This window comes from Anguilla rostrata, chromosome 8, assembly GCF_018555375.3.
Source record: "Anguilla rostrata isolate EN2019 chromosome 8, ASM1855537v3, whole genome shotgun sequence".
In the NCBI taxonomy this organism is placed as follows: Eukaryota; Metazoa; Chordata; class Actinopteri; order Anguilliformes; family Anguillidae; genus Anguilla; species Anguilla rostrata.
In genome coordinates, this window is record NC_057940.1 from 20961282 (window position 1) to 20982445 (window position 21164).

The window sequence follows — 21164 nt, forward strand, 5'->3', positions numbered from 1 at the left end:
CAGAGGAAACATGTCAAACTTTTGATGTCCATCTGTGAAATATTCTGTGTTCATATCATTTACTGTTTTCAGTCCAGGAAGAAGTAATGAAACAAATACCTGGTATTTCGGGCAAGCTACTGAGTGCCCTTGCTTAACTGTACACTGCATTTCACAGTTTATGGATACTTTTTCATATTCAGGACATCTCCAGCTATTAAAACAGTTAATGACACCACCGGAGAGAGTATCTCAATCCCAGCCAATATTTAACTTACCGCTTGACCAACTTCAGTAAAAACCATGGATCATATTAAATATGAATTTTTGAATGGCTCTGCCAACATTGAATATGAAAACAAAAATCTTTCGAAAGGGAATTGCTGAGCATTTCTGGATTTCAAAAGCTGATGTACAATAAATGTGATATATGCATGCTGTATCTACCTACACCATGAAAAATCTTGCAGGGTATACAATAATCTATTCATTGTCTTAGTTGTTTTTCTGTCTAGTTGCCTAGCTGTTATAAGACACAATAAAAAACCCACAGAACCTTCCTCCCTTCATCAAAGAAAAAGATACTCATGGAATGTTGTTTTAAAGCTCTGCATCGATCTTTGTTGATTGGATTATTTTGTATAAGTAGAAATGAGAGGTTACTGTAAAAATCATTTACCTCTAGTTAATGACTTACCACATTAGTATATGCATTAGCTATTTGTGTATTATTCTGCAGTCCCGTAAATGTCCCATATTAGCATTCAGCCCTGTGCTGCATATCATCTATTGGTGTATACATACACAATATACAATGGCAAATACTGCACTGAAATAAAGTATCAATGTATTAAAGTACCACTAAGAGTCAGCTGTCATAAGAATTTTCATACGGTAGAGTACATTTACCAATACAGGGCAAATAGCTGCACTGCTATCAGATCTTTCTCACACCTTTTACGGTGTGAGAAAGATCTGATAGCAGTGCAGCTTTATCTCAAGCACATCAATCACCAGAAATGAAATAGGAGGTGTGAGGATTTGTTCCATTTTTCAGTTTTCTCTTAGGGGCTTTTGGACCTTTGGTTCTTAAAGAGCTTAAGCAGTGTAGTATTTCAGAATGGATCAAAAAAGGCTAAAGGCTAAAACTGTGTGGACCAAACTTATTAGTTTCAGAGTATGTTGAAACTAGCTTAAACTTATTGTATAAACTATATCTGTTAAATTAAATGTAAAACGTGATTGGATGTTTTACTGGAATTTAAATTAAAATTCTGTTCTTGCAGTTTTTCTAATTTTGTGTTAAACATATACTTGTTATCGAGTTGAGATGAATTTCAATAAAATAATTGTAATAAAATGTGATACAAATGTGCAAATCAAGGGTAAATAATTCTCAAAACCAGCAGAATACTTTTCTAAATTACATTCCATTTGTTTTCTATACTAAGTAAAATACCACGCAGAGCAGGTTTGATGATTTCCTATTGGTCGTTGATCTCAGCTATTTAAAATACTGCTGCAGTCTCAGGGAGCTAAAAAAACTGGTGCTGACTCCATCATCCAGACAAAGTAGCAAAAGAATGCAGACCTACTTGAAAAGCAGCATCTGGAGGTAAATTTTACCTATAACACAATGATCTGGCTTTCCATATATGCAAAGGCAAATTTTTTGGTACAGATTGTGTATGTTAAAAATACATATAGTAATATGTGTACACTAGTGAGTGTCAACTAGGTATTATCAATAATTATTTTTACGACAAAGATAGCATTTTAAAAATTATGAACACGCATTATTATTTCTATAGTATGACTGGCTCCTCCCATTTAGTACACTGATAGTGTCAGCTGATCAATATAACGCTGCCTACAAATCAGTGTGATTTTGCAGCCCTTAAAACTTCCTGTGAGGGGCTATTTTTTCAGCCTCATTTCAGAAACATTTCCTACACCTGCCACCTTTCATTCCACTGCTGTAACATTTCATCCCCCACTAGCAATATGTCAACCTGCTCCAGTGGCATTTCATTTCACTCCAATAATTTACACCTCAACTACATCATTTCATTTCCACCGTGTTCAACCTCATTGGATCTCAGTTAAATCAAGATGATTAATTATACATTCAGGCCATAGGGTTAACTGTGAACACCACTGAACTAACTACTCAAACATTCATAGCTGGTAAGTCGATGGTAAGCTTGCTTGCTGAATTTCAGATTGAATCATTTTTACACCACCAATCATCTCATTCTCTTCACTGCAAAAACTCTTGATCATATAACAGTTGTTACCCTCTTACAGATAGTATCTGGTTCATGTTCTCTACCTTTGTGGTTGAGATTCAAAATTATAAAAATATGAATTATCATTATCAATTAACCAGCCGATAATAAAAAACAGAAACTTTGCAGGAAACATGTCTTTCTTTTACAGCAAAAATTCATCCCAGTTTATGTTGTAACTCACAAACTTGATATTTTCTGTCTGATACTAACTACTATCATTTTCTAAGTATCACACTGTTAGCTGTAACTGATATTGCAAATAAATGAACTATCTCACTATCTCACTGGCTTGTACATTCAATCTACTCCTAAAACTCACAATGATATTTGCTGAAATATGACACAAGTGTATTGATGTGAGTATTCAATAAGTATTCACCCTTTGTAGCATCTTCAGAGTTGCCTAATATGACAGGAATTTGACATATGCATGCATTTGAAGTTCAAAGTTAGGGATCGATTTTGACTGAATTCAAAGAAAAGTTAAAGTCTGCCACATCTACATATTCTGTCAATCACAGATTTGGTTTGACACAAAAAATAAAAAAATCCCACCAAACCAGCTGAAACTGAAAGGGTTAAATTAATTAGTAGCGGTACGAGGAATGAGATGATCCCAGTGTGTCTGAACAGAGAGAGAGAGTGGGAGGGAGGATCTATTATCAATGGGGATCGCTACCTGGGGGCATGATTAGGCGTGACACCAGGGCTGGTTGGGTTCTCTGGAAATTCCTGGAATAGACATGATGAAAAGAAAGATGAAGAAGGTGACTGAAATTAAAAATAAATAAATAAAAATAACAATGCAGAGATTAAGTAAATAACAAGAGCTTCAAAAACAAATTGTTGTGGTCTGTGGGTACAATGGATTAAGGCACTCCAGGACAAGAAAATCTTAAAGCATCCGTACAGATTAAGAATGGTTTCCACTGTTCATGGGAGCTTACTGTGTGAGTACTGTTGCTCAACACTACATGTTTTTAATGGGAAATTTCATACAGAATGTATTGACTCGTTGTTCACCCTGAATAAACAACATTTGATAATGTGTGATTAAATAGTTGACACATTACTTTGGAAATGGTCCAGATAAAACACTACCATTAATGTTATTATGTTGCATAATAACCATCAAATATATGCCAATCATGTGTATTAAATGCACAAGATCTGAGAGAATTACTTACAAGTATGCCATTTACAGCTCATCTTTGTAAAATGACAACACCTTCCTGTATTTCTGCAGTACATGACATTATTACTCACTGACTCGAGGGGCTGTGGCAGGTATCCTTGTTATTTCACTATGATTGGCTCTTTTGGCATTATGAGTTCAGAAGTGGGTGACACAAAAATTCACTGGACCATATAATGAATGCTGTTCTCTTTTCAGTAAAAACCAACATTGGATGTGTCACATAGGATATCCATACACACCAGAGGAGTGCTTCTGGTTTATATATATATATATATATATATATACACTACATTTCCAAAAATATGTGGACACCTGACATCCAGCATCTCATCCAAAATGAATGCTTTTATTCTAGATGCTGGAGGGATTTGCTTCCATTCAGCCAGAAGATCATTAGTGAGGTTGGGCACTCATTGGGTGATTGGGTTGGCTTTTCATCTTATCCCAAATCCCATCAGGGCTCTGTGCAGGCCAGTCAAGTTCTTCCGCATCGTTCTCAACAAAACCATTTCTATATGGACCTCACTGTGTGCCTGCGGGCATTGTTATGCTGAAAGAGGAAAGGACCTTCCCCAAACTGTCAGGGAAGTACAGAATCATCTAGAATGTGATTGTAACATTGCTGTAGCATTAAGATTTGCCTTGAATGGAACTAAGGGGCCTAGCCCAGACAATGAAAAACAGCAACAGACCAAGGGGTGTCCAGACACTTTTGGTCATATAGTGTAGATATACTTCCAGTATGGTAGTAAAGTACCCATTAAATAACATTACAGTGTCTCCACTGGACAGAATTTAGTGTACATGTACTACATATGTTTACATTAAATACAAATTTTGTAAGACTGTTCTTGTCCTGGAGTGCAGTTGTTGATGTAATTATGTGATTGTTAGCGACGAAATGATTTCTGGGTTTGTCCTGTTGTTGGTTTTTTTAAAGCTATTTTTGAATGTAACAATGAGCCAGGGCCCATCTTTTATTAACTCAAACAAACAAGAAAGAGCAAAGAACAAACAAACACTGAACTGCATGTCACAACAAGTGATGTCTGCTATAGCAAATAATTGAGCAAATAATGGATTATGAGTAACAGCCTACCATGATCCCATAGCTTTATTAAGTAGACTACAATAAATAAATAAATAAATAAATAATACAACATGCACGGATTTCATTAATAATTCATAAAAAAAGGGAGCCCATCAATACAAATTGCTGAATACCTGCAGAACCATGCGACAACAGGGCTAATGATATTACTAGCTATTTTCTTTTATAAAATACACTCCACAAAATTGCTGCTGGGAAAGGATAATAGCTTGCACAAAAGGCTTGTAAAATCTTTTCCATTTCCTTTAGCTGAATTGGTAAAAATAAAACGATTGTTGAAATGGAAAAATATCAAGCGAAATTAGCAAACAAGAAACCGCGTTCTTCAGTTTATTATTGCGTCATTTAAAGCAGCATATCAGGGTAAAACACATAAGGAAACACTGGCTTGTGAATGACACAACCACAATAAAGTACTGATAAAACTACCAGAAAGAGAAATACAAATTCAGGCAGAAACAAAACAAATTGAAAAACGTTTCATCACTGGTATGAACTGATACTGAGAAATTAGAAGAAAAAAAAGGCAAATGGTTAAATTACAGGGTAGAAGAGTTCACTCTTCCTTGGTTCTTCCCATGTCAGCTTAACTTTGATATTACATGCAGAGAAATACCATATGGTGTACGAATGGTGTACAAATTTTATTTTTTTTATTCAGTATCCCAGGAACTTGACAATGAAAATGAAAATATTATGCACCAAACTTTAAACAAGTACTATCAAATGGTTATATAGAGTTTTTTCTTTGTTTGAAAAGGTTTAATTATGTAATTCAGGAGAGATTTATTTTTGTCCTAAATAATGCAATCTAAATAAATGCAAAATAAAAAGGCAAAAACATAACTGTTATATTATTTCAAATGGACAAAATGTTATGTATTATGAATATATAATTCTTATGATTAGGTGCAGTCGATCTAAGTAGAACATTTTTATTGAAATCAATGACATTTTTATGCATAATTCTACTAACCAGCAAATGAGAATAATATATCCTCTTTTTTATCCTTTGTGAGTCTTTCCAAATGAATGGTCTCTAATTTAAATCAGAGAACAACCACCACAAGTAACCACAAAAAATAAGAAACTCCAAGCTACATTTACTATTCAAAATTGTTGCTTTGATTGCTCAGATGCTTAGATGTGGAGCTCAAATCTTTAAAACAGACTACTCTTACCTGTAGAGTAGCCAGCATTGTGACTAGACCACTTCAAGGGTCTGAATTACATAACAGTATATATGCACATACCACACAGATCACACTCCCAGTCTTCATTCAGGGTGCCAACTTGAGAACTCTTCTGCTATGTCAGCATCTGAGCTAATCATGGCAACTGGACCAACCATGCAGCTCACTCAGGCAAAGACCAAGATGTGTCTTTTTTCAGAACACCATACATTGGGGGGTTTCCAAAGTACTATATACGTTTGTCCACCAACAAGTTCGAAGAGGGTGTTTTTTTTGGCACATGTTCGAAGATAGCTGTCGCAGCCTGTTGCTGTATTTGCTAATTGTGCTCTCATAGGAAAGGAGCCAGATGCCTTCCAAAATAGCAAAGTATGAATGCTTATTGCTATCCCGTGAGTGTTTCCACCCTCTTTTTGGCTGAGATCAAAGCTCCGTTGCCACAGCAGACAAAACACCTGCACTGAACACTGAGCAAATAACTTATGATAATCGGATGCAATCGGGGAGTTTTGACTAGCTGAACACCCCTGGCATATGCTCTGGAAAAAGAAGCCAGCTTCTTACATACCAACCTCACACCAATAACCATGCATTTATAAAGCGAGGCCTTGTCGGGTCAAGAAAAGAGTTAGTTACCAGATTGTCGCTCTGACATCGCCGGGGTCGTTTCTTGCGAATGAAGTAGCCGAGGAGTTTGTCTTTGAACACCTGAAAAGAATGACGGGAAAGCAACAAATTAAAGAGGAATATCACAACATAAAATACATTAAAGTAATCAGCATTATGATCAATGTAAAATGTAAACGTAAAAACTTCTAAAAAGTCCAATTTAATCTTGCCATAAATATAGTTGTGATCAACAGAAAAGGGTGCTTCTCTGCCTGCCCCTGGCTTCTATAATACAAAATAATAAGCACAGATTGGGATTTCTGAAAATCACTGGTGAGTATAGTGAAATTGAACATTACTCAGTGGGCTATTTTGGAATGGAGATACTCAAACATTCAGCTAGCACATCCTCAGCCAACAAGAATAATTAAAATAAATATCAGCAAAAATGCAATAAAGAATTTGATTATGTTCAAATTCTTGTACAAAGGGGCAGCTGGGTGGCTCATTCTGTTAAATCACTGTTCTGTTGTGTGGATGGTTCCCACTATCTGCTACTGAATCCAGACCATGCCAGTTCCAACTGTGGTTGACTGCAAGGAAATGCGCAATTAGAGCTAATGTGACCCATAGAAGGAAGTGCTTCAGTCAGCCAGCATGGCAGCTTCTCAGTGAGAGCTAGCGAACCCTGCTGGGTGATCAGGTGCCTAGAAGTCTGCCTGTTCAGCTGCATACAAAGTGCCTTCCAACGCATGTCCGTGTGAACCCGAGTTGCAAACTGCGATATGACAAGAAGCTGCAGCTGACAGCACATGCATCAGAGGAGAGCATGTGATTTTATGCACTCTTCAGAACTGATAGTGGAGTTTGCAGCAATGAATACTGAAGAACCCAATTGGGAAATCTCAAATGTAGTGAATGTACACTAAATGTACTAAAGTGGGGAAAACAGCGATAGTTGCAATGTGATGTCTAGCAGGTAATAACAAATCAGGAGTGTTGCTGCTGGAGATGATTTGATTTGCATTCAAATTTAAAATGAATAATGTATTGAATAATGTATTTTTTATTTGCAACAATAGATTAAACCACCATAGTGGGGGGAAATGGGTTAAGAAAGCTTCACTGTAAATCATAACCAACATCCATACAATTATTTGAGAATAGAGTATTCAAAAGTTTAAGTTAATAAAGGTTAAACAAATTAAGTATGATTAAAATAAAAAATAATCTTAGAAACTCCAATTTGTGTTGGGTTCATTTAATTAACCTTAGTACTATATAATAAAATATTTTGAGTTGCTTTTCTCAATTTGTTTATGGCAGAGGGTATCCACAAATTTTTTTGTGTTAGCCAAATTTATTGCCTTTTAAAAAGTAACTCAACAAAATCTAGATTCCAAAGACCCAAAAAAATCATTTTAGATCTATGATTCATACAGTTGGCATGACAGTTGGCACAAAAAATATACTGAAACTGAATAACCCCTGGCATTTTCCAAACCTTGACATTACCGTCAATAGCCACATTTATTTGAAAACATTTTCTAATATTCTTGATTGCAAGAAAAGCCATGTGTTTAGGTCATTTACTAACTTATTCCTTTGATTACAATGCCCTGAAAATATCATCCTAGATCAGCATACTTTTGTTATTGTGTTTCTTGACCAAAAGTAATACTTTCATTTACTTCACAAAGAAAGAATTTTGAAGGAAGAAAAACAATGAAAATGGATCCTTACCTCATATAAGTAATCAAATATTTCCAATATTGTCAAAACGCTGGCACCAATAAACAAACCCATCTGTCCCCCAATATCACCTGAGGATAAAAAGAATAACAAAATAATAGTTGTGACTTTGGAAATATTATTTGAGCAGAGGTTTTGGAAATAATTCAATTATTTCTGGTGTCAAAGTAGTTTTATCTTAGCCATGTCACTACTTCATTTTATTTAAATTTTTGTTGTCACCACTGAAAAAAAATGTGTATATCTATTGTTTTAACATTGATAAATAGATATAGATTACTTTTGTTTACCCTCAGTGATTTCATTTATTTGGATATGCTAGTAAAATCTTATTGTTCAGTCTGTGTGTGTGTGTGTGTGTGTTTGTGTTTGTGTGTGTGCTACAAAATCAATATTTTATGATACTTTTGGTTCTGCTTAGTGACTTGTAAATACCACAGTGCACAATGATCTGTAAATAAAAAACGTTCTCAATTTTTAAAAAATTCACTATGTCACTGAGTACACAGGAGAAAATAACAGAATTCCCTTCTTTTGCTTATGTCTGGGAAAATATAAGCGCTTGACTGAATACGTGGATTACAAACACAAGCAAGGCTGAGAGCATGTTAGAGGAGTCACAATGCTCAAAATCGTGGGCAGTCTCACAGAGCCTAAAATCACACACATGCAAGGCTGGCTCAAAACTATTTTTTTGCCCTTGGCAAAATGTACTTTGGAGGCCCCCTTTTGAGTTATATCCTACACACCATCAAAAAGACTGATGACAATTGTGGTGTTAAAATGTTGTATTTTTGTGAACTGGCAACAACTATAAATTACAGCACATGAAATAGCATTCATTTTTTTTCCTGAAATGAATAAAAACAAATTTAAGAAAGTGCAAGGCTCTAGTCCTTTGCCTATTGAGCCTACAGGGGTTGCCAGGTATGTCAACATATCCCCATTTGCTGTGTTCATTGCTTCAGGTGATACACATGCCATAAAGATCAAAACATCTGCAGGCAGCATTGCCCTTGAAAAACAACTTGTGACTCAGTCAGATGCAGTCAGTGCGCTTGTAATCTGCTGCCTCAGGGCTTGTAATCTCCTGCCTCAGGGCTCTCTCAACCTCAAATGGCAAAGTCCTCACCCAGCAGGCCCGCTATTTCGTATGCTTTCTTCTGCTCAATCTTCTCGTAGTTCAGCGCCTCAAAGAAGATGTCCAGCACTAAAATGTTCTCTCTGAAATAAAAGAGCATTACACAATAAGAGGGAAAAAAAATAAGAGGTTTAGTCTCAGGGACAAAAGTTTCACTTGATAAATCACTTTCCCCAAGAGCCAGGTGAAAGGATGTCATACCAGAATGGACACAATTGTAACCTGCACGTTATTACATGAAGTATTACACCAACAAGAGAACTGTCTTCCAGAAAATTAAAAAATGAGAGACCTCATTTTTCACCCTGATTATAAAAGAATGTCAGCTGGAAATTGTAATCCTGGCTCACACCTTCCCTGCAACTTCCTTCAAATTTGGAGCGCCGCACTTTGGAAAATGGCCTGTAATGTTCGCAAGGCAGTCCAATGCTTCTTTTCACTCTCTTCTGCCGGCGCAGATGCCAGAGTTGCTGAGTTAGAGGTCTGTGCAGCTTACCCATCACAGGCAGACTGTGAATGAGTGATAAGCCCTGGCCACAGCCTGCACTGGCACATTGCAGATTCATGGTCCTGTCTGTACACTGCAGAACTACACACTGCACAGCTGCCTAGGCCGGATATGCCATGCCTTCCAGCATGCCCAGGAACTTTAATAACATGAATAATTCATAAGCTTCATTAATTCGATATTGCTTTGCAGTGTGAGACACAAAACATAAGCAAGGCATTTACACAATAATATGCTGAGATAAAAGTAAGTTATAGATCATTCAGCTTTAGCGCTAATGTTCTATTATACTGAACAGATGGTCAAGTCTGCATTCTTAATGCTGAAAGCTCTGTCTCTGTCATCCCTGAAGCTCATTGATCTGAGTTTGTGGCCCATTGCACATGTTCATGAAGGGGCACATTTGAAGTCACAATATTCATTGCTAGCATAGCTTCACAGAAAGCGCCGCGGTTACAGAAGAAACTGCGATGCATCCAATTATTGATGCCAAACCAGAAGCAAACCAGTCATGTAGAGAAATTGAGCCGTTCAATTCTGGTCTGGCACCAATATGAAGGTAGCCCTGTCTGGAATAAAGATGTAAGGAAGACAGAATAAACAGAGGAGGTGACCATCTGGTCTCTTCATTAGAAAGAGTGGGTGGTTTTAGGCAATGTTGTGAATAGCACAGAAATCCAATTTTCACTGGTCAGTGGACTGCAACATTGCTTGGTGTTGTGGCTTTGGGCCAGTGTAACTCACCCAATGTATTGCTCTGTCTTGTTGAATTTCTTGGCCAGATATTTAGCTGATGCTTTGCTGGGGATTTTCACCATGGAGAGCTCCTTGCCATAGCGAGTCATGTTGCACGGGGTCTCACACACGCAGTAATCATTGTCCTTCTCAACTAGGAAATCTGCAGAAATTTTAAAATGGCTTTAAACACAGACGCCTTGTAGAGTAGCATTCTCAAACATTTTCTGTTTGTAAAATGCATATCACAGTCGCATATCACAGTTTCTCTTAAGTAAAATTAGTGTACTAAAGCATTATTTTATTAAATAAATTAAAAAAAATTGAACATTGTTCTATTCTATGTAACAAACTACCTGTATTTCCTTTCTGTAGTCTAGGTATTATTATGAATCATATTCATGAGAATAAGCACTGATGTTATACCGCCATTAAAAAATGTTCATTTTTTTCTCATTATGCCTGTGACAGAGCATCCATTTCTTAATCTTTGATCAGCCTAAAAGTTCACAGTGTGCATCCCAGGATATTCATACTGTGGTGAAGAGAATGATGGATCATCACTAAAATCTGCCTGGAACTATTTTAATCAAGACAGCTGATTAATACGAAGCAAAGAGCTGAATAAATATTACAAAAATATATGTCTGTGGACTGAGGTGATTTAGATGGTCTGAACCCCCAAAGCATTTTCAAAGCAATTTCCTCAAATAGCTTATTGTTTCAGAAAGTCTGATATTTCTTAACACTTCCAGAATGCATGACTCAAAGTAACAGAAAAATTCAGTTAGCAATATATTTAGTGCCATGGGAAATCAATGACCTTCTCTTGATTGAATATATATCACCAATGCCTGATAAATTTCCACTTTAGCACTTTAGCAACTGTTACCACACTGCTCTTTTGACTTGCTGGCCTGCTGTAAAAGAGACAAAGCATGCCTGACAGCATGTAAAGTGAAGCATTTAAAAGTTTTCAGCAAAGTTTGAGTCTGTACGCTAACAGAGAGCTCATACCAACTAGCAGCTGTGTGACAAATGTCAGCAATTAGCCAATTTAGCCAGAATTAGTCTTGTAGCATGTTTATTTGTTTTGATGCTAAAAGGCAGCAACCAAACAGTATTAATTATGTCCACCAAAGAACCATGAAGGTGCAACACATCTGTTGTCATTGTTCACTTTCCATAAAATGTAAATGAGGACTAATTAGGGGGAGAAAAATCTTAGCGACTCCATCAAGTAGTTTGCTGCACTGATTTTGCAAGTGTGTCTAAACTACCAGTCTGATTAGGTTTACATCTGGGCCCCATTTGCTTCTCATTCATACAGACTGGTTCTAAAACTCTGGCACCAACCATTTTTAAGGCAACTACATTGTAAACAGGATGCTTCCTAGATGAATGGATGGGAGGTGAAAGCTTGAAATACAGGTGTTCAAATGTACTTTCATGACCTCAACCCATAATCATTCATTTTCCAAATGGCAGAGAATTACATCACCATATAGCACCATGTTACATCACATCCTGAGAACATTACGTTTTACCTAAGGCTGGGTCTGCGCAGTCCTTATACTGCTCAGGAGTGCACACTGTGGAGGTCCCTGAGAAGTACAAAATGAGAGGGCAAACAGTCACCACATTTGTTCCATGAGAAAACAGATCTCCTGGGATAAATTTTAATTCTGGTGGAATGTATATGTCAGCACAAGAAAGTTAAGGCTTAAACAGAAAGGCAATAACCACACAAAATTTTCCTACCCCCTGCAATGTTAAGCATAAGAGGGATTGTGTGGGAAGTTCATGACATTCTTTGAGTGGGATTACCCACATTGAACTGAAAGCAACTTCATTAGCAATTCTAAGACAACACTACAGAATCCCAATGTCTATACAGGCATGTGAATATGATGGGAGAGAATACGTAATACAGATACTGTCTTATGTTAACTTACTGTTTGGAAATAAATTTCCTTTCTATGTTAAAATTGTAAAAGGCCCTTCATGTACAATCTTATTCATCACAATATATCCATCCAAATACCCATGTTCTAGATGGGGCCCATGGCAGTACAGTACCTGGCATGTGCACCATCCTACAGTTGCAGTTCTCCACCAGGTAGCGTGTCTCACAGTCGATACGGCAGGCTGTGATACTGTATGTGGAGAAGAACTCCGAGTCGATAGCGGCGGACTTGCAGTCCCCCCATGGTGGAGGAAGATACTGAAGCTGAGACAGACCACAAGATTTCATTTAGCACCACTACAGAATTCAGTAACCCAGTACGAGTTTCTTACGTTCAGTTCTACAGGAAGCCAACCATATAGACGTATTGGTGCCTACCAAAGAGAATGCATGCCTCTGGTATTGGGAACGCATTCCTGTGGCATGGTTAACAATGAAAATCTACGATAATATAATAATCTATGTTAAAAAGTAGGTTTTGGAAGTAACATTTTAACATTTTGTATTTTCTGAACGTTATCTGTACATTTGAATATAAAGAATAAACTAATTTTGCCGTGCCACGCTTAATAATACCTTTATTTAATATTCAACTATGGCACTAGGAAGAATATATTGACTTAAGATAATTATGTATACGCACAGAACCATGCAACTGTTGCCAATTCAGAGGAGTGCATAGCAAGGTAAGACTCATAAATGATAATTAAAATGAAACAGGTAATATTATTTTTAATCACAGCTCACGGAAAGCGACAAGCAGACACCATGCAGGAAGTCACAGATGCCAGACAATTCCTGAGGAAGAAGCAGAGAATCATGGGTAATGGAGACATTCAGAAGAAGGACATAACTTAGACAAGACACCAGAAAAGGAGACTGCATATTATTTTCATAGAACTTTGACAAATTGCTTTGTACAAGAGCCAGTGTAGGATTAAATATTTCACACTCAACTGTTTAAAAATGAAAAACAAAACCCTACTGACAAATATTTTGAAGGTTTGTGGATGAACATTGATTAACAAATTAAGAATACTTGTTGTACTAGAATAATTGAAATGCAGCCTTTCATTAAATTATTTTCAATTAAAAATAGAAGTGGTAGGAAGAGAACTGAGAAGAGAAGTCAGACAAACTAATTTCCTTCACAGTGGTACTGCCACGAGAGGTCTGTACCAGTCTGCAGTACTTCTAAAATTGATTTAGACAGAGCAGACAGATTACAAGAAAAGAAAGATCTTTGAAAGTTGTGAAAGTTTACATGTTACTGTTTGCTAACGTTAGCCACAACTATTGTATTGTACAGTACATGCATGCCTAGGTTACATAGTTAAAATAATTTTGGACCAGTTAGTGATTTCTACACTGGTAGAAATGGCAAGTGACCCAATATTACTCAATGCATGCCAGCTGCTCTCACAGAAAAGCAATGTGGTACAAGTGGGTTGGAGCAGAAGACTCCACTGACTACAGAATGGAAGTTCATTTGATAAACTTGATTCATTTTTTTTTAACCAGCAAAAAACACCTATTGTGGTTTCAAACACAAGAGGATACAATTAAAGAAAATTTAAATGAACTTGTTCCTTGTTCATACACTCCAGGGTCCAGGGTAATCTGACATAATATGTCAATATTACATTACATTACATTACATTACAGGCATTTGGCAGACGCTCTTATCCAGAGCGACGTACAACAAAGTGTATAACCATAACCAGGAACAAGTATGACGAAACCCCTAGAGAGAAGTACCGGTCCAAGTACAGGGAACAACCGCATAGTTCAACTTGGACCCTGATGGTTAAACTGATTAACACTAACAACGAGAATGGCAACATAATAATGGCTACTTTGCTCACAGGGTCTCAGTACAGCCACTGGAAGTAAGATATTCATACCAATGAAAATGATTTTTCATGGAGTGATAACCATGATTGTGATTGATTTGGTCAGACTGCTCTTTAAAATATTCACTTTTCATGCTAAAATCTGTCTGCATGAGTGGGAAAATGACTGCTTCAGAAGGATTTCTACATCCTGGTAATATAATGAAAAATAAAGTAAGTGGATTAATTTTGTTTCCATGGTATCATTCATCAAAAACAAACACATGGCCTGGACAAGTGGTGAACTGGTACAAATACAGCTTAATGTTTAAATCGTCTACCACTTGAAGACATACACATTTGTTGCTTACTTGGATTTTATTGCTAATTTATTACACCAACCTATTTTGTTAATTACAGACCTATATGTGAACCAATACAAGCGCCTTTGTTCATTTGGAGATGCACAATATTTTACAGCTATGAACAGACCACTGAAGCCTTATAGAGAACTTGGTTACATATAGTTTTCCTATTTCAGTAGTTGCCAACTTGTTAAGCTATGTTTAATCTTTATATAGATTAATCTACACAGGTGGGTCTCTATTTTGTTTATACAAAGTAAACTTGGCTGAAAAAAGCCAGAATGATGCTACTTGTACTCAGCGTGGTGCCGTAGTCAGCAATGACATTTCAGAAGTGAGCTTCAAGATGCAGTTACTTTAATGCTAACTGATTGAACCAGATGCAAGCTACAGTATATATCAATACGATGTCCACAAAAATGTTGAATTTCTTCATTTTCATTCAGTACACCAGAATACGGAATATGACCAAACGCAAGAATCATGAATTTATTGTATGGAATACTGTAACCCAATAGGAAAATTATCACATCTTCATTATTACATAAAGTAATTTTCAACATTTAATATGCTCCAAATATTAAAGCCAAAAGCAGAAAATTTATTCACTCTTTTAAAAAAGCTCCTGCTTCCAACCAGGGTTTTAGAATTTTCAAGCCACACCTTCTCATATATATTTTTTCAATCTTTATCACTGTAAAAGCTTGTTTCATTAAAAAAAAAAAAAAAAAAAAAACTTTGATTAAAGTCCATTGATTAAATTGCATATGCCCTTAAAACTGTGTTTCATTAAATCTAGCGGAATATCACTCTCATTAAATTGGAAGAACATGAAGCACCATAAGATTAATGACAATACAGCTCATATTTCTTTCCTTATTCGGACTTGCACATAAAATAACTCAACAACTGCAGATTACTGCTGATGTACAGTATTTAGTTTAAAACTTTACCAATATTCTTTATAAATGCACATATATAAATGTAACTGATGTTGATTTATTATAACATTTGAGTTATACACAATCTTGCCAGGACAATAGATTGCAACTTTATTTATTCATTACAAATGTTCATGCCAATTATTGTCCTTTATTGACTTTGTCTGTTAATGGTCCAGTGCTGGATTAGTGTACTGGACCTACAAAGTAACATTCTTTTTTAATACAACCAAATAAACTCTCAAAAGACAAAGACTTTTGTTTAGAGATAAGAAAGTCTGTGATTACTTCTAGTAATATTCTGATGACATTTTCAGTCAAGCCAAAAACAACAAGCCATTCAGAAAACAGTGGCAAGCTATGTCAATACTTAAAAGGTAGCAGAATCATTTATCGTTCACTTGACACACGTTTTACCTCTCTGATTAAATTTATTTTGTATACCATTTGTATATTGTCCCCAAAGATCTTCTTTTGCAGTACCTTTCAAAATATTTTAGAAAATATGTATTTTGGCCTGTAATGCAAAGCTTTCTGGTGCCAGCACAGGTATTTAGAGAACATTTTCAATGGGATGTGCCCACAGAGCCTGAGTGATCCAAACAATTAAATTTTCTGTCCAAATGCCTCTTTAATTCCAAGTGCGTCAATCAGGTGTGAAGACTGTGTGGAAATCAAACAAGCGCCTCATTAATTATTTCTTTTTAGCTGAAAACTCCAGCATCAATCAGCCAAATTACCAGCTAAAAGAGACAGAAAAGGACAGCAAGGGAGTTATATTTTAAACATCTAACAGCGGCACCCCAAGGGAGTAAGTTTTACTTGTTCAAATGTTTAGTTGATTTAACGACAATGTATGTGCATGGATTCATTATGAGTTATTAGTTTCTCATGAAATGCACTAATTTATCCAGTGCATTACATTGCAATCAGCACTCACAGCACATCAATAACTAACATGATTGAATAATACAGTAAACAGCTCTTGTCACATTAAAAACAGTCAAAAGAAAATACACCTTTCTGTCACCCCAACAATCTTCACGAATCTCAAGTATACATATGCAAATTATCTAGCATACACTGTTGCCAATTTCTTTATTTTTTACATCCCACAGTGAGAAAATGAGCGTGGGATGTATATACATTTGTCTGTGAGCGTGCAAACCTTTTTTGCTAGCTGGTAAACATTTGCTTGGATATTACATTTACATTAGAATATATTAAAAAGCATTCACAGTACACCCCAGGATGTACACAGAAAACTGAATTAGTATTTCAAGCTGCTCGCTGAATACTATTCTGACTTTAAAGAAAAGCACTTACAGTATTTTTCCATTGTAGACATTTTATAGATTAAGAAGGAAGATCATGATACCTTTAAATATATATTTTGTTCTGCCAAGGCATTATGCCTTTGGAGCCTGATGATATTTTTCAATAAGATGAAAAGGGTGAATCAAAACCACTTTAATGCAGTGTTTCATATGCTGGCAACATTTTTAAAACTTTTTTTTCTCTTCACAGGGTATGTAAGCAAATTAAATAAAACAGTATGATAGGGAACTTTCCCCTTGCAATTGCAATAAACCTTGTATACAATCTAAACCATTATTTTAAGACAAAATGCTTATCAATAATTAAAAAAAATAAAATAAATATGGCTCCAGCTTATAATGGAGTGACCCCTGAATCCAATTACTTTTGTTACTTTGTAATACAGTAATAGGATAAGTTATATATAACTAGTTATAAAAAATAGCAGGTAAAGTTATGTAGAGGAAGGAGGTTAAAACACATTTTCATTATATAGAACATCTTTACTGTGAAATAACAAAAGATTGTATTTTGTATTTCACAGTTAAGGTGTGACTTACTGTGACTTGCGTGTCTACTTGTTACTACGTTTGCATATACGCAATATACAGTACAGTAGGCTATTGATTCACAATAGTGTACATAAAAAAGTGCTGGTTTTATGTGTAAATCATTTTGTCCTCATCCCTGCCTGTATATGCAACAGAACACAACAGAAGTTGTATTCAAGATTATCAGTACCAAGACAATAGTTTTACCATTCATTTCTTCAGTGTTTGCTTGCCTGAATAACCTTTGTACAGTTTTATATCTTCATACCTTTTACCATATACATACATACATCACATGTATACATGCTCACTGTATACATTACCCCTATCCCTATTCTATCTGGTATCTTTTAGCTGGGAGGTGATGATAAGCAAGAAAATTTAGAAAAGCTTTAGTTTTACAATGTCCTGTGGGACTGCTGGCGTCAGCTGGCACTGCCACAGCATCAATTCAAAACCAGACTGTGGGGCCCATCATTACAATAAATAGTGCCTCAACAGGATGAGCCACCCAGCAGCACCATGAAATTATAAAAAATGAATTAAGACCAATGCACTCAAATCGGTCCAGTCCTTTATCCTGATAGAATAAATAAACTTTTCTTATACACAGCTTGTAGTAACTTGTAGTTACTTCTAAATAAACATGCAGTGGGTGTCGTGCATTAGGAGAAGTGTGTCATCTGAATGCTAGTTTTTGCTGCCAAGTTATTTCGATCTTGAAAATAAAGATCAATCTAAATACCAAATAGTTCAAGATAACTTGGCAGAAAAAACTGGCATGTTGATGGTGTTACTAAAACAGTGCAGTTGTAGATGTAGATGACCAGGGCAACAATTTTCAGGCCAAACCTATTGCCTATTTATCTGTTTAGAGCATAGAAGGCAGAACTTTATGAGCATAAAGCAAAACAAAACTGAAATTCTGAATGGCTGAATTGCATTTTTTCCTTAAAATGGCTGAATCCTGGCCTTTGCCGTTTGTGTACCTACTACTGTAACTCTTGCGTGTCTACTTGGTACTATGTTTGCATATGTACAATATATTATTTGACAATAGTGTACAAGTTTAGTAGCGTCTGCTGGTTTTATGTGTAAATTGTCAACAGCTCTGCCAGTATATACAACAGAACACAACAGATGTGGCAAAAAACAAAACTATTTGGTGAGGGCAGATATGCAGCCAAACTATATAAACAAACTATACAAGCTATATGAATTTGGGGGGAAAGTATTTATACGGCTAGTAATATTGATTTGTTTAAATTTTGAATGTCATATTTATGTCTGACTAAAATCCATTAAAAATAAATGTGGCCTAGCAGGTCGTTAGATATTTCTTAGCTCACCAGTGCATTCTTGCATCTTAACAGTGTAACAAACAGTTTGTTCCTCATTTCAGACAACAGTAACAAATTCCAAATGTAAACATCACATCTATAATTTCTCTAGACTTTTTGTTAGCTTTCATGTGCATTTTAATGCAATGACCCACAGCTGGCCAAGAAACAGCATTCATTGTTTCATTTCAAATGTGCTGGAGTGCAGAATGAAAACAACCAAAAATTATAATGTTTCACTGTCCAGATATTTACAGACTGCACTGTATGTTGTTTTACACTTTAATGTGTAAAATGTGAACATTTTTTTATTTTTAGGACAGACCTGGTTACAACTGCAGATCTCATTAAAGATGAAATGTATTTCACCAAGGACTCACAGCGCCACCAGATACAGAATAACATTTTCCTGAGAGATTTTCTTAAACCCTTAAGTTTGCAACCAATGAAAATGTTTAATTAAATGTTTTTCATGTATTAGTAGTCATGGATAGACTGTATACTGGAAAATCAAGAAAAACAGTTTTCTGAATCTTATTTACTGGACTCCCAGACACACAGGCCAGAAACGTTTTACCACAATGATAGAACATGCTCCTCTATAGGAGACATACGAAACCCTTAACATACTGCCATGTTGATAGGCTGAAACCAAAGCAGACAGTGGGACCTTCCAAATTCTCGACAACATGTCAAACACTGTCTCATAAGTTTCTATGAGATTTTGCCAGGGGCCTTGTAAGGAACAAAAACTTAAATAAAAAAATTTAAAAACCATGGAAGCTCCTTTTCAGCAAGCATGGCAAAGTGGCAGTTACACTAACATAACATCACCGTACAACCAGGAAGTAAACAAATATAATCCAAACAGCATAGCAAGACACCATATGGTTGCATGCTTGTATTCAGAGAGAGAAGCCAACTCTTTCAGTGAAGACAAATACCTAGCACAACGTTGCTGTGACGTTACAGGAACATTGTGGCAACTTGATGGGTTAATTCTCCTGAGGAGGGGATGGGGAATGGAGAAAATGGAGGATGAGTGCTGTGGGATGTGAACGGGAGCTGATGACGTGGCTACTGTGGCCACAGGCATCATGGTAGCATTCCAGCATTGGGAGAGATGAGAGAGCGAGTGAGAGAGAGAGAGAGAGCTGGGGCTCGGGGAGCGACATGCAGCAGACCCTTGGTGACGGGACATACGCTACCCGCTGCTCTTGTGTGGAAACAAAAGTCTGGAAGCCGGGGGCGACCCCGAAACCCAGCTCCTGAATGAAAGCCGGCTCGGACTGGGAGTGAATCTGTACCCTCACGCCGGCCTCATAGGACGTCTCGTCTGGGGAGATGAGCGAACACAGGCCACGTCAGCACAGAGGCAGGAACCAGACGACTGGACACATTAGCAGGTCACAAACACCATTCTTCGCCCTGAGTGTCTCTGCTGACCCCGCCCACCCAATGTTCGCAGTGAGGTCCATGTCAGAATCATCTGCGCTGTTCTTCGTGTAAAGGAGGGTGAGGGAACCGCTTGCAAGGGCAGGGTGATTTGACCCTCAATCCTGAGGACTGCAGCCCTACTCTACTTCCTTTTACATGTGGATTACTGATATATAAACACAATCTGTCATTGTGGTTATTAGTTGCAGACATTGCAGCCCTCCAGGACTGGGAATGAGTTCTATAGAGAATGGGAATGTGGTAAGATTTGACATTAATACAGGGAACATACAGTGTTGTAGGAAATAGTTGAGAGCTTGGGTGTTTTTAGCATTTCTTTGCCTGAATTAGGATGAAGCTGCTCACAGACAAATAAATGTGAAATTCCATCCCTTCGTCAGCAGCATCAGAATGTGTGACAGTATGAATGCTGTTCCATCGCTGATATACAAACCTGCTATTTTCATAACCACAGAGCAAGAATACAGCATCGCACCAAAGAAACCAAAGAAACAGACCATGAACCCAAAGTTAATTCTTTTCTTCTTCTTCTTCTTCTTCTTATTCTTCTTCTTCTTCTTCTTCTTCTTCTTCTTCTTCTTCTTGTACTTCTTCTTCTTCTTATCCTTATTCTTCTTCTTCTTCTCTTGTACTTCTTCTTCTTCTTATCCTTATTCTTCTTCTTATAACCCCCTCCTACCTCATACCTACCTATTATTATTATTATTATTATTATTATTACATTTTAAATTATGTTTGATGGGGAGTGTGGTTTCAGGTCTGATTAAACATTTGCTTTAATTCCAGCTGGTTTATAATGTGGAATTGCAGGAATAATCCTGAGGTAATGCAGATGTATAATGACAGCTGAAAACAACATTTTACACTCGAGAAATTT

The 21164-nt window shown here is 36.6% G+C and overlaps 1 protein-coding gene across 10 annotated transcripts in view; it reads right to left on the bottom strand.

Annotated features, from left to right (window-relative positions):
- asic1c (acid-sensing (proton-gated) ion channel 1c) overlaps positions 1–21164 on the bottom strand; it is a 324712-nt gene that overhangs the window by 8944 nt on the left and 294604 nt on the right. For 3 of the 10 annotated variants that reach the window (XM_064347020.1, XM_064347021.1, XM_064347015.1), the window contains exons 4-11: positions 13231–13281; positions 12597–12747; positions 12065–12121; positions 10527–10680; positions 9266–9357; positions 8125–8204; positions 6409–6480; positions 2950–3002 (exon numbers count right to left, since the gene is read on the bottom strand). In XM_064347020.1, the coding sequence (XP_064203090.1) occupies positions 2950–3002; positions 6409–6480; positions 8125–8204; positions 9266–9357; positions 10527–10680; positions 12065–12121; positions 12597–12747; positions 13231–13281 (710 nt within the window). Of the gene's footprint in view, positions 1–2949; positions 3003–6408; positions 6481–8124; positions 8205–9265; positions 9358–10526; positions 10681–12064; positions 12122–12596; positions 12748–13230; positions 13282–20037; positions 20166–21164 lie in introns of all 10 variants that reach the window. The other 7 variants (XM_064347022.1, XM_064347024.1, XM_064347017.1 and 4 more) reach the window with 4 other exon arrangements.